This window comes from Cottoperca gobio, chromosome 17 (assembly GCF_900634415.1).
Source record: "Cottoperca gobio chromosome 17, fCotGob3.1, whole genome shotgun sequence".
Lineage (NCBI taxonomy): Eukaryota > Metazoa > Chordata > Actinopteri > Perciformes > Bovichtidae > Cottoperca > Cottoperca gobio.
In genome coordinates, this window is record NC_041371.1 from 10,149,794 (window position 1) to 10,162,881 (window position 13,088).

The 13,088-nt window shown below is 42.5% G+C and overlaps 2 protein-coding genes across 2 annotated transcripts in view; one reads left to right on the forward strand and one right to left on the reverse strand.

The window, feature by feature from the left end:
• The first annotated feature begins 707 nt into the window (after positions 1–707).
• On the forward strand, positions 708–6,899 carry LOC115022332 (meprin A subunit beta-like). The gene is given in 13 exon segments (XM_029453302.1): positions 708–780; positions 872–915; positions 1,019–1,097; positions 1,970–2,087; positions 2,223–2,401; positions 2,946–3,164; positions 3,403–3,555; positions 4,279–4,412; positions 4,414–4,495; positions 4,576–5,043; positions 5,136–5,315; positions 5,634–5,796; positions 6,686–6,899. Coding segments are annotated over 13 exon segments (2,106 nt in total).
• Positions 6,900–7,695: 796 nt separating this feature from the next.
• Positions 7,696–13,088, reverse strand: part of phlpp1 (PH domain and leucine rich repeat protein phosphatase 1) — a 41,763-nt gene continuing 36,370 nt past the window's right edge. Inside the window, exons 11-17 of the mRNA XM_029453589.1 lie at positions 12,762–12,962; positions 12,331–12,493; positions 12,088–12,218; positions 11,795–11,908; positions 10,933–11,127; positions 10,549–10,777; positions 7,696–10,434 (exon numbers count right to left, since the gene is read on the reverse strand). Of these exons, the coding sequence (XP_029309449.1) occupies positions 9,115–10,434; positions 10,549–10,777; positions 10,933–11,127; positions 11,795–11,908; positions 12,088–12,218; positions 12,331–12,493; positions 12,762–12,962 (2,353 nt within the window). The 3' untranslated portion in view covers positions 7,696–9,114. The remainder of the gene's footprint in view (positions 10,435–10,548; positions 10,778–10,932; positions 11,128–11,794; positions 11,909–12,087; positions 12,219–12,330; positions 12,494–12,761; positions 12,963–13,088) is intronic.

Genomic DNA, 13,088 nt, shown 5'->3' on the forward strand with positions numbered 1-13,088 from the left:
GGTAAGTAGACTACATGACTGTTGTAAGGCAAGTTTATCTATATAGCACATTTCAACAACATGGCAATTCAAAGTGCTTTAAACATTGTGAATTAATGAAATGACATTTAAATTTCTATTTAAATTCTAATGTCATTTGTATGAATTTAAAACAGTCATTAAATATCCAAGAGAATGGAAATAAAACCAAGCTAAAGTAGAGTAAGATGGGTATAGTTGTAGTGTACTGCAGCTTATCTGCAGATGTGTAAAGATTTGTGAGCAGATAGAAGGGAAGACTTAAGTTGCTGTTTAACTTAGATCCTTTACTGCTCTGTCAATGATACACTTTATTTTATTTCCTACATGTCCCTCTCTTATTTCTACATTCTGTGTGTCTGTAAGAGCTCAGTACCCGTCATCTGCACTGTCCCATGTCGAGGGACATTTTAGAACATGGCAGGGAGAAAAACTAGTGTACTTGTTCTTCACATTGCATGTCTCTTATGTGGTATTACCCTTTGCCTGGTGAGAAACGGCTTTATTTATTGTTAAGATAATGTTGTAAGATGACTAGAAACTTGATTTTAATACATTTGCAAATCAATAATATTTACATTTGAATTATCTTTTGTTTAGCCCACAACAAAAGTAATAGGTAAGTGATTTTCATTACTTTTAAGCAAGACAAAGATGTTGTTGTTTTCATTTGAAGTGTCTTCACATTCATGTTCATAACCATTCACACAGACTATGAAGTGGACGGTGGACGGGACCTTGACATTTTTGACATTAATGAAGGTATGCTGACATTTTTCCTCCTCATATCTCCAGATTATTAGTTTTCAGTGACTTCTGTAAACACATTTCTTCTTGTGCTTGGTGTCCATAGAGGCAGGGTTGAATCTAGTAGAGGGGGACATTGTGCTTGATGAGGTATGTTAATTGAATTGCTTTTAATTTAACAAAACTTCATCTTGAATTATGTTGAACTCATGTTTTTCCTATCTTTTGTAATTGCTTTTATTGACCACCGCAGAGGCAAACTAGGAATTCCATAATAGGGGATGAGTACAGGTGGCCAAAGACGATCCCATACTACATGGAAGATGACTTGGGTAAGTCAGCCTATTAGAAAATGTATTTTACCCAACAGTGTATAAAGCAGTCTTAGCTCCACCGTGATCAACTAGATTATTAAAGTACTACTTAAATGGTAAAGTTTCGATAATGATAATCACATTATGTAATAATATAACACTGACATGGGACGTTCTGCATAAAGAATACTTTTGATTCTTCAATTACAATTTTGAACTTGCTATTGAGTATTTTTATGGTATGGTACAAAAACACGCAATTATAAGTGACCTTAAACATGATTCACTACGTAGGATAACATACTGTACATACATATGTGTTAATGCATAGTCCATATAACATAAATTGTCACTTTAATCAAATATTTAAGCTCAAAAGTTAAGTTTGTAGCAAGGGGAAGGGTTACCACTTCAGTACTTTACTTATAATGGGTTTGAATGACATCGCAGGAAAAGGAAAACAATATTTAAAGGGGAATTTTTGCAATTATTTAATTTTACATTTACAGCAGTGAGGTCTGTGTGACCTAAAACAGTGAGGGAGGAAAACCAATGTCACCATGACACGAGACTTAAACAAGCTAAAACATACTCGTATTGTTTTACCTATTGGAAAGAAAATATGTTCCATTTCTGTACATATGTCATCTTGCATTACCTCAAACTTCACCTCAGAGCTGTCCGTTTGGAACGGAGTTAGAACGTGTTCACCACAGAGTGTATTCTGTATGTTTGATGTTCAGTCATCTTGAACCTTAACAGCTTTAAATAATTCAACAGAGGCCTTTTATGAATGTACACAGCATTACAGTCAATGTTATAAAAGGGGAATTTGGAAGACATATTTGATCATCTTTAACATAATTGATAATTTATCATCTTCAATGCAGAGATCAATGCAAAAGGTGTGATTCTGAAGGCCTTTGAGCAGTACCGGCTCAAGACCTGCATCGACTTCAAACCTTGGGTCGGAGAAGCAAACTACATTTCCATCTTTAAAGGAGGCGGGTAAGACTTTATATTATTTTAATATATTGTAATTGTACTTTCTCAACGATTAATGTGAAATATATATACTGTATCATTGCAATAAAAGTCTTCAATGTGATGTTCATAAAAGCCTTGTTTTTTCTTCTCCAAAAGCTGCTTCTCCTCTGTGGGAAACCGGAAAGTTGGGAAACAGAGATTGTCAATAGGGAGTAACTGCGACCGCATCGCCACCATTGAACACGAGTTCCTTCATGCTCTGGGTTTCTGGCATGAACAGTCGAGGGCAGACCGTGATGATTATGTTAATATCATGTGGGACCGAATCTCAGAGGGTAATGAACCTGTCACTGCTTGTCTGCCAACTAAATCATGATTAATCTAACATGTCTTAAAGGGATGGATTATAAAGTGTATATTTTACAGATTACATTTATACAAGCTTTTCACAAAATGTACATTCTAATTAATCAGTAAAGAAATCACTTCAGTTCATGAAATGTTATCAAGAGGTTTGTTCCATAGGACTTTATGCAGCAGTCGATTTATTGATTGATAAGCATGTGCTGATTTCCTGCCTGCATAACCTAAGATAAAGATAAAGATAAAAGACATTATCAGTATCAAAGAACATCACACTTTGTATGTTGGTGGCATTGACCTATGCTTAAATCTAATCTATTAGTGTCTGTTATTAAAGTACAGTGTACTTTGATATATGAGCAATCTTTCATCAAGTCTTTAAACACGTGCCAGCTGTTGTAAGCAACTTTTATTAGTAACTAACAAACATCTCTGATCTCCACCTCTACATTTAGAAAAATGAAATCTTTGTGATCTTGAATTGAACTGCACTGACAACCCCTTTTATTTATTCAGGGCGAGAACACAACTTTAACACCTATGACGACACCACCTCCAGCTCTTTGGGGGTGCCCTATGACTACGGCTCCATGATGCACTACAGTAAAAATGCCTTCCGCAACGGCTCTGAGCCCACCATCGTCACCAAGATCCCTGCTTTCAGTGATGTCATTGGCCAGCGTATGGAGTTCAGTGACAGTGACCTGCTCAAGCTGCACCGCCTCTATAACTGCAGTAAGAGTCAATAAAACAAAGTTGGGTTTCATTATTTGTAAAAGGAGTGTTGTGTCAGCATTGTTATTACACCTAATTCTAATTAGTAATGTTGGTATCAGCTGGCAACTAGATTCTGGATTCTTGCAGCACGGAAATATGTGCGTACGCAAAACATTGAACTTACTGCGTAGTCGATCAGTTTATAGCGGTTCCAAGTCCTACACCTGTGTGTGTGTGTTTGTGTAATGTCTTCCAGCCCAGGGCTCAACGTTCCTGGACTCATGTGACTTTGAACGGGAGAACATCTGTGGTATGATCCAGGGTCAAGGGGACCAGGCAGACTGGGTCAGGATTGCCAAAGCGGAGGGAGGGCCCAACACTGACTACTCCAACATGGGCAAATGCACTGGTGAGAATTATCTTACAGGAATGGTGCATTCAGATGTGCATTAAAGAATTGGTTCACATTTTTAGCTCACATTCCTGTGTGCAAATTGGAGAAGGTTTTACGTCTGCTAAGACTGCAGATTTCCCTCCTCTCCATATGGACCTTGGGGAAAAAAACAACTTTCAAATGCAATTCCAATGTCAGTTCACAAAAAGCCGTCCTTGTTCTGTGTTAATAGTTTTCCAAAGTTCAACCAAAGCTAATATCAGGCTTCAGCAGTTTGTTTCAGACAAGTCAAGTGGTCTTTATCGTCTTTTTGTAGTATGAAATCTCCCTTTGTGTTATTATCCCTCCACCACAGCTCAGCAAAAAAACACAAAGGGAGAATTTTAACATTAACTCTGGAAGATACTCATTTGATTTGTTTAACTTTGGACATATGAAGTCTCGTTGAACTTTACTACTGAACTTTAAAAAGGCAAGGACTATTGATTTTGTTCCTCATCTCTTACATTAAATATGTATTAGGAGGGGATCTCTTCAGAGCCATGACAGGAGGAACAATTACAGCAACCAAAAACTGTCTTAATATACATTTAGACATGTGAGGAGACTTGTGAATATATTGTTTAATTGCTATATGATGGATTGGCCTTCATAATCTTCCCTCTTATATTGTGCAAAATGCATTCAAATAATGCTCAGGTATTGACATTATTAATCAAGTGAAATTTGGATTTTTAGGTTCGGGGTATTTCATGCACTTCAGCACTGCATCAGCCCTCATTGGGGATACGGCTCTGCTGGAGAGCAGGATCCTTTACCCCAAAAGAGGATACCAGTGTCTGCAGTTCTTCTACTACAACAGCGGCCAGCCTCAGCGACTCACTGAAGATCCATGTCAGAGAATATGACAAAGCTAACCCCAACGGAACACTGCGCCTTATAAAGACCATAGATGGTGACTATTACAGCTGCTTGCGAAATCTGGCCGATCGTAAACTATCTGTTCAATAAATTCCATGCTTTTAACCTCAACAGGATCCCCTCAGGAGCTGTGGCAACTGCACCACGTGAGTCTAGACATCAAAACAAAATTCCGTGTCGTCTTTGAAGGGACCAAGCTGGGTACTGGGCTGTTGACAGGGGGACTGTCCCTGGATGACATCAACCTTTCTGAGACCACCTGCCCAGAGTTTATATGGCGAGTGAAAAACTTTAGTAACGTTATGGAAAACACCCCGACAAACACATCTATCTTCAGCCCCCCATTCAACTCTAAGGAGGGTTACACCTTCCAAATGCAGCTTTACCCCAGCGGTAAGGCAGGCTACCCGGATGAGCTGTCAGCATATGCTCACTTAGTGGCCCGTGAAGGGGACACGGGACAGATATGGCCATGCCCCTGGAAACAGATGACCATGATGCTGATGGACCAGAACTCACACATCCAAAAGCGCATGTCCAACCAGCGCAGTGTCACCACTAACCCCAACATGAAGGCAACAGGTGCAGCAACTTCCCCTGTCAAAAACATTCAAATTGATTATTGTTTACAGGAAAATAATATTTACTCACCCTTTCAACATCCTTTTAAACAGACTCTGACACATTTTTCTGGGACGACCCTCGCAAGGTGGGCGCTGAGGTCACACATACAGATGGATCCAAGTATTTCCGAGGGCCAGGCGCCGGCACTGTAGTGTATCTCACACACCTCAGAGCCAAGAGCAGGGATTTTATAAAGGGAGGAGATGCCATCTTTCTCCTCACCATGGAGGGTAAAAGCACCATAATTCAGTATAAACTCAATAGATTTCATTTCATTTCCTGTGTGTCCAAAGATATAGGAGAAGAAATGTATTACCATTTATGTTATGATTTTTTTGTGAATTTACATCAATTTATTAGTATGCTAAATACTCATCACCCATGCAAACCTGCATATTTTGGGATCATGTATACCAGTGATGCATGATTACACCCATGAATCATATACCCACTCGTCAGAGAAACACTACAGTCAGTCAATCTAGCGATCCAGACTGTTGCTCCACTTGGATCCACTAACCGCTCTCTCATTTGCTGTCCCTCTTCAGATGTGTCTCATCTGACAGTGACCCAGCCTCTGCCTTCCACAACCCAGCAACCTTCGTCCACAAGCCAGCAACCTGTCACCACCGCTCCCTCTGATGTCTGCCTCAATGTGAAATGTATGAATGACGGCATATGCGTGGTTGATCACGGGAAGGCTGCTTGCAGGTGAGCAGTTTTTGACTTCACTCACTAAATTGTGAATGCAACAATCAGCAAGCCTTAAAAGGGTGTAATATTATAGCGTTAGATAAGAAGATCAACGCCACTCTCATATCTGTCTGTTCAATATGATGCTACAGCCAGCAGCCTGCTAGCTTAGCTTAGCTTAGCATAAAGACTTGGAAAAAAGGGGGATATTGCTTGCTTGCTGGGACTATTTCTTGGCCGAGAGAGGTAACTTTTTGCTACCTTTGGACAGTCAATTGAGATGTTTCCAGTCTTTGTGCTAAGCTAACCACCTGCTTCATATACCATATAGAGAGGAGATCAATCTTCCAATGTAACTCTTTGCAAGAATGCAAATAAGCTTATTCCCCCAAATGTATATTTTAAATCCCTTTTAAGGCCAGTGTGTAGTATTCAGGGGGATCTATAAGCAGACATTTTTCAATAATGTATAATCACTATCACTATAATCATTAGCTTAGAATTAACCCTTCATATCTACATAGAGAGTCTGCCATGTTGCATCGCCACGTTTACAGTAGCTCATAAAAAAAACACCTCTGGCTCTAGATAGGGCCTTTTGCGTTTTTACATTACCTGAAGGCCACGGTAGTTTCCCCCCCCCCCCCCGACACGCTTGAAAAGAACTGCGGTAACGCCAGCCACAGCCTGAATGGATGGATCCAATAGTTGATGCTCAACTTCTCAGAACAGCACTTTATCTAGATGAAGCCCCATAAAAGCTATTACAATATAGTGAATAATTTGTCCCATTAGGTTAAGTTGTTCTTGTATTTACCTTACAATATTTTTCTATCACCCTCTATACGTGTTGGGAACACCTTTGGGTCTATTTTTCTCTCTCATGCTCTTTTCCTCTGCTCTCCAGGTGTGTGGTGGGTGATGACTGGTGGTACTATGGGGACACCTGTCAGTTCAAGGGCTCCATCGAGGATAAAACCACCCTTGCACTTGCCTCTTCTCTGTCTGTACTGGGTGCCATGCTGGTGGTTACAGCAGTCAGTGTCATCTGTGTGAAGAAGAAGTATAAGAAACACAGTAATGCCAACAGTGTTGTCATGGAAAACATGGATGTCACTTAGAAACCGTAGTGGGAGACGCTGAACTTTCCAATGACAGCTTGGTGAGAAAAAAAAGACTAAAAATAGAAATAAAGTCATATTTTTCAGCTCAATGTTTATGTTAAGTATCTTGTGGGGCAGACTTTGGATTTATAGATTTAAGTGCTTGAAGGTAAAGCAATCACATACTGCAGAGCAGGGGTCTTCAACGTTTTTCAGGCCAAGGACCCCCAAACTTATGGAGAGATGGAGCAGGGACCCCCTACTATATATATATATATATATATATATATATATATATATATATATATATATATATATATATATATATATATCTATATATATCTATATATATATATATATATATCTATATATATCTATATATATATATATATATATATCTATATATATCTATATATATCTATATATATATATATTGTATACAATTGTGTTTTATATTAAACTGGGCCTATAGTGCCAAACATAGCTACCCTGTTATTGTGCATTCATTACTAAGCTATTCAATTAATACTGAATGTGTGCAGTTGTGACTGAAAGATAACGTCTTCTGCTTCCATTAATCTGTTCAAAAGATTGGTTGAAAAAATATCAACCAAAAATGTAGCGGAGCCCCCTGTTGAAGACCTCTGCTGTAGAAGATCCTACCATTATATGAGATCGCCCCCTTCTGGTCAACACTAGAGCAAACCAAGAATATTATTGTAAATAAATGATTTTGAAATTCTTGAAAGTCTTATATGAATGTTTTCCCATTAAACACACATTAATTATCAAAACAAATCCAAGACAGCATGACTTATATTCACAAATTTAAAATTTATTATACCAAAGACAGGAACATCTGTGTTGTCTCTTTTCCATGTGGATATATTTGTTTGTATTACTGAACTTGACACAGTCATGCCGGTGATAACAGTTACTGTAGGAGGGAGCTGGGACTAATATTACGTGTGAGTGTCCGTGTATGTGCGTTTGTGTGTATGTATGTGTGTGCATGCAAGTGTGCATGCAACGATCTGTCTATTAGTGTTCATTAGATACAGTGATGACTACAGGACATCATAATCAAACAAAGTGGAGCGATGGCAACCTCTGTGTACTTATATTGCATGGAATGTTTGGGTTTCTGACCTGCAATTACACATATACATTTTTGTGTGTTTGTGTGTGTGTGTGTGTGTGTTGTATTTGTGGGTCTAAGTTGTAAGATAAAGGGCTGGGGGGTGGAGGTGACACCTCCATAACAGCAAATTCTTGGTGAACCTCACATCCTCCCGACCACTAAAACTTTCACCGACACACAGGTACGTAGTTCCTTTTTAAAAGCATCAGTATACAACATTTCTCTTATTTACAAATCATTGGAAAAAAAAAATCACCATTTCTCTCAGAGAAGATTAGTAAAAGTGACTGAGTCACCATAAAGAGTATGCAACTCCTAGGAGTTAGTATTTAAAATTTCTACAAAAAATTTCTATGCCATTTTACAGGCCAAGAGCCATGATTTACTGAAGAAATACAGTATTTTAAGTGCCCTATCTACAACAGTTAAGTGTGGTATTACTGGTGTACCATTCGACATAGTTCACTGATAATAAAAAGATTATGAGTCTCCGTTTTAAAAAGTTCTTTCAGCAACATCACTGCTTTCACATTAAAAGATATGCTAAGTTCTTACAAAACAAACAAAGAAACCATGGAACTGTTATCCATATTAACAAGTGTTGTGGCGAGCTAATGCTATTGCAAAGAGACTAGTGTTGAAAACATACTCCGCTGGTTTTCTAATGTAAAAACAACGTTCCAGTCTGTGAGAAGGGCACAACCATGGACACCAGGAGCTGTGTCCACAGCCTTTTCAAGAGGGGTTGAGCATCATTAAAGGGATCATTTGCTTGTTTTATTCTATGAGTTGTCTGGGTAAAAATGCGTGCGTGTGTCTGTGTGTGTGTGTGTGTGTGTGTGTGGGGTGGGGGGGGTCACGTTACAGTGCATGGTTCTTCGATGATGAGGCTGTGTTGAGCAAGAAAGGCTGTTTAGAAAAAGTATGATCCAACTTTTTCCTGTGCATTTTACAGCCTCTTGATGAAACCCATTTGTTTGTGTTCATATATGAAAAGACTGGTTAGATCCATGGTACAGTAGGCTTCTGTGCATGCTGCAGCTGGGAGGGAGATGAGGCTGTAGTTGTTGGTGTTGTTGTTGTTGTTGTTGTTCAGAGAGGGGTGTCGTAGTAGTCTGTGGGCTGATCCGTCCCAGGCGGCTTCTGCTGTTTCTGCTGATGCTGCTTCATAATTTCCTTCACCTCCTCCTCCAGCTCAGGCGGGATGATGAACTGGTCATCCGGGTCGGGCTGTGCTGGAGCTGTGAAGTATCCCCCGGACTTCTTGGAGGGAGCGTCGGCAGCCACCTCGATAAGGTTGTGACTCTTTTCCTGGCGTGCCACCGACCCATTAACCCTCTTCTTGCCTGCCAACTTCCCTCCATCCCCACCTCCTGTTCCGAATGCATGCCAAGACTCATCTCTCTCCAGCCCGTTCTCAGCCTCACTGAGGCTCACGTCGACCCCTTCCTCCAGGGGCTCTGGGGTGCATGGCGGTGGAGGTGGTGGGGGAAGAGTCAGCATGGTGCGCTCCTGGCTGGAGGATGACGGTAATGATGTTTGGGGTGACGAGGAGGAGGAGGACTCTGCTTTGAGGCAGTGGACATCTGCCTCTACTTCCACGCGGCTCCCATTAGAGAAAACACCAGCGATTGGCTCTTCATCCTCGCTGTCCAGCCCGTTGTCTGACAGGGCGCTGGAGAAGGTGGCACTGGACAGCTGCCTCTGGAAGGAGCTCGCTAAGCAGGCGGGATGGAGGGTGCAGCAGCTGCGGGCAGAGGGCAGCTCTGAACCTGGGAATACGTACTGGCAGGGCTGGGTGCTTGTGTGGGCCTGTTGGTGCTGTAGGGACAGCGAGTGGGCGTGATGGTGCAGGGGGAGGTGTGGGTGGTGGGTCTGCTCGTGCAGCAGCACCAGGGAGCTCTGCGGTGGCTCGTCAGATGAGGCCGTGGAGCCCACCTCGCTGCTCATCTCGCTGGTGCTGATCTCACTGCTGATTTCACTGCAGGAGGAAGGCGGCACAGGGAGGGAGCCATCTGAGGGCCTCTCCTTGATGGCAGAGGACGACGGGGGGTAGGGGCCCAAGCCGGGGCTGGGAGGTGGCTGGGGAGGCTCAGAACAGCAGCAGGAGCAGCAGTCTTCACTCACACTGAGCTGGACCACAACAGCGGTGAGGCTGTCTGTGCAGCCATAGCCCTGCGCCAACGTGCACAGCTTCTTAGCAGCAGCCAGGCCATCGGGGACGTTCCGAACAGCTTCCACAGCCTCGTTGGGAGACACGGCATCCCACAAGCCCCGGCTACCCAGAATGAAGAACTCATCCTGGGGGGTGAGAGTGACTGTCTGCACGTAGGGACAAGGGATGACTGATGGATAGAGGAAGGAGTAGCCCATGATTCGCGTAGAATCGGTCACGCCATTCACCTTGTTGTCCTGTGGAATAGAGCATAAACATCAATACGGAGTTCATGCAGTGTGCATCCAAAACGACATTAGTGTACTCCTCATTGATTTCAATGTACTTTGGATGCTTTCAAGGATCTCTACCTCAGTGATGATAGCCCTGTGCTGCCTGATCCTGCGGTATTCCTCCTCAATCCCCACATTATGAAGCAGTGACAGCGACAACGGCTTTCCATCGCGGCATAGGATGGCCTGGCACTTGCCCACATTAGCAGCTGTGAGGGTGAAGCAGCCACCGGGGTCGGTGGGGTCGTGGCGAATGTGACACAGAGCCGCTGAGCCACCCAGTTTCTGCCCTGCAGTTCCCAGTTTTCTATGACGGCAACGAAAGAGGGGGACATTTGAATATTTGAAATTTATAGTCTCAATTAATTGTGCAAAAATAAAGTCTGTGTTAAAAGCGTGCAACAATAATGTGGATGATTTGTGACACGAGGACGGCTGATAAAAATGCCTGACGCTGTATACCTTTGCATGACGAGGAAGGTGTTGGTCATGTAGTCCTCTTCGCTCTTGGTCTTGTGTATTTCTTCCGCCAGCACGTCATTCATCGTGCACTGCAGCAAGTAGGGAACTTCCACATTCCTGTCGCCATCAAACACACCGTACAGAGCCTCCCGACTACCACAGAAACTGTTTACTGAAAGAGCTGCAACACAAAGTCTGAAAAAGAAAACAAAAAGGAGGCCCTAACATTAGTACAGGTCATTTAGCAGACGCTCTTATCCAGAGAGACTTACAGTGAACTAACTACAGGGACAGTCCTGGAGCAACTACTCAGGGTTAAGTGCCTTGCTAGTGTATTGAACTCACAACCTTCCGGTGTAGCATTTGAAAGCCGAACCACTACACCACCACCACCACCCTTGACATATACACAACATCATTGAGACATGTGCTCAGTGAGGAAACAATGAGGGCTTCAAAACGCATCTGTTCTCCACATATTGCTCACACTACCTTACTCACTAATAACCATGGAAACAATGCCTTGTGTGATTCATTTGACTGTACAGCAGAGCCCCCGTCATCAAAGCAGACGTGCCTATTGAACATCACTCATATGGGAATGTGGAAACATTATGAGCAATTGCTTGAATCTCTTCTTTATCATGCGTATTAAAAGCGTCGATTTGGCTATTTAGCCCACAGAGCGATGTTTCGCTGTGTCAATAAACATGATTCATCTTTTCAATAAGCACTGTTTCAATGTTTTTTTTGAGTCATCTGGCTTTAGCAATGCGCATTCTCAAGAGGTTTGGATTAGTGACGCTTCGCTGGACCAGTGTGACGGTGGTTGCTTTTTCATCATCGACTGAATTGAACTCACTTATTCTTGACGCCTGAGGCCTCAGTGTAACCATGACTCCACACCGCAGGCCCACCAGATGCCTCGTTCGACGAAAAGGTAGGAGGCGGATCAATACGGAAGCATCGTATATTACTGGAAAAACAACAACACATGAATAGATGACATTCAGTGTAAAGATACATCACGGCACTGACAGTATTCTATCCGGGGTGTTTGTGCAGGGTGGTTTCTATTATAAAAGGGTTAGTTTAAATGAATGCACTGTAACTAAAGTAAGAAAAAAACACTTGTAGAGAAAGATAATGACATACTTGAGCTGCTCGAGGGTCTTGTGGTCCAGGTTGAGACGGGGGTTTCCAGTCAGGTCCAGCTCCTGAAGCTTGGGAGGCAGATTCTCTGGCAGTGTGATCTCGTTGAGCTCATTACAGCTCAGATCCACACACTGACAACATATGGAAAATGTGTGAACACTCACACACATGGACGTACTTGTACAGCATAAACTCGGGGGCTCGAGCATTAAGATGCGGTATTATGTAATACTACTGTCTTACTTTCATCTCCATCAGCTGCATGACCTCAGGGAAGACCTCGATGGCGTTGGAGTGGGCGATGAGTGTGTGCATTCGCCGGCAATTCATGATGGTTGTGGGCACAGTCTTCAGCAGGTTTCCGCTGAGGTCCACCTCCTCCAGCTCCTCCAGCTTGGCCATTTTACTGAAGAATGATGGGAAAGCATTGGGTGAGATGAGCACGTGAAATTATGATTAATTGATTAGCTCATTGGTCACATTCTATGGTTCCAGCATCCCTAATGTGCAGATGTGCTGCCTAATACGTTCTTTATATCCTTTAAAATTGATTCTATTCAGGTTTTGGACTGTTGAAAATAATATTAATAGTTAGAAGAATAATTGTTAGTTCCAGACCTGATGTAAAATACAGTGGGTGAGTAGAGAGAAGAGCAAATGTAAATCTCCTTTACCTGGCCGGGAAGGTCTGGAGATGGTTGTAGGCCATGTGCAGAACACGAAGGTGTGTGTGGCCCGTTAGCAGGGGTACACACTTATCCGTCAGCCGGTTATTGGTGAGGTAGAGTTCCTGCAGGATGCTGTGGCTCTCCTCTGACAGGCTGGATGGCGGCAGGAGCTCCAGCTTATTGGCTGACGCATTTACGCACCGTAAGCTGAAAGCAAAATACAGACTCATTATTGTGCTCCTCCAAACAGGGATATGAAAAATAAACCCCTCTCCATAAAAACCTCCCCCTCTGCCATCCTTGCCCTGGTTGGTTGTTTTATATTGGCATGTC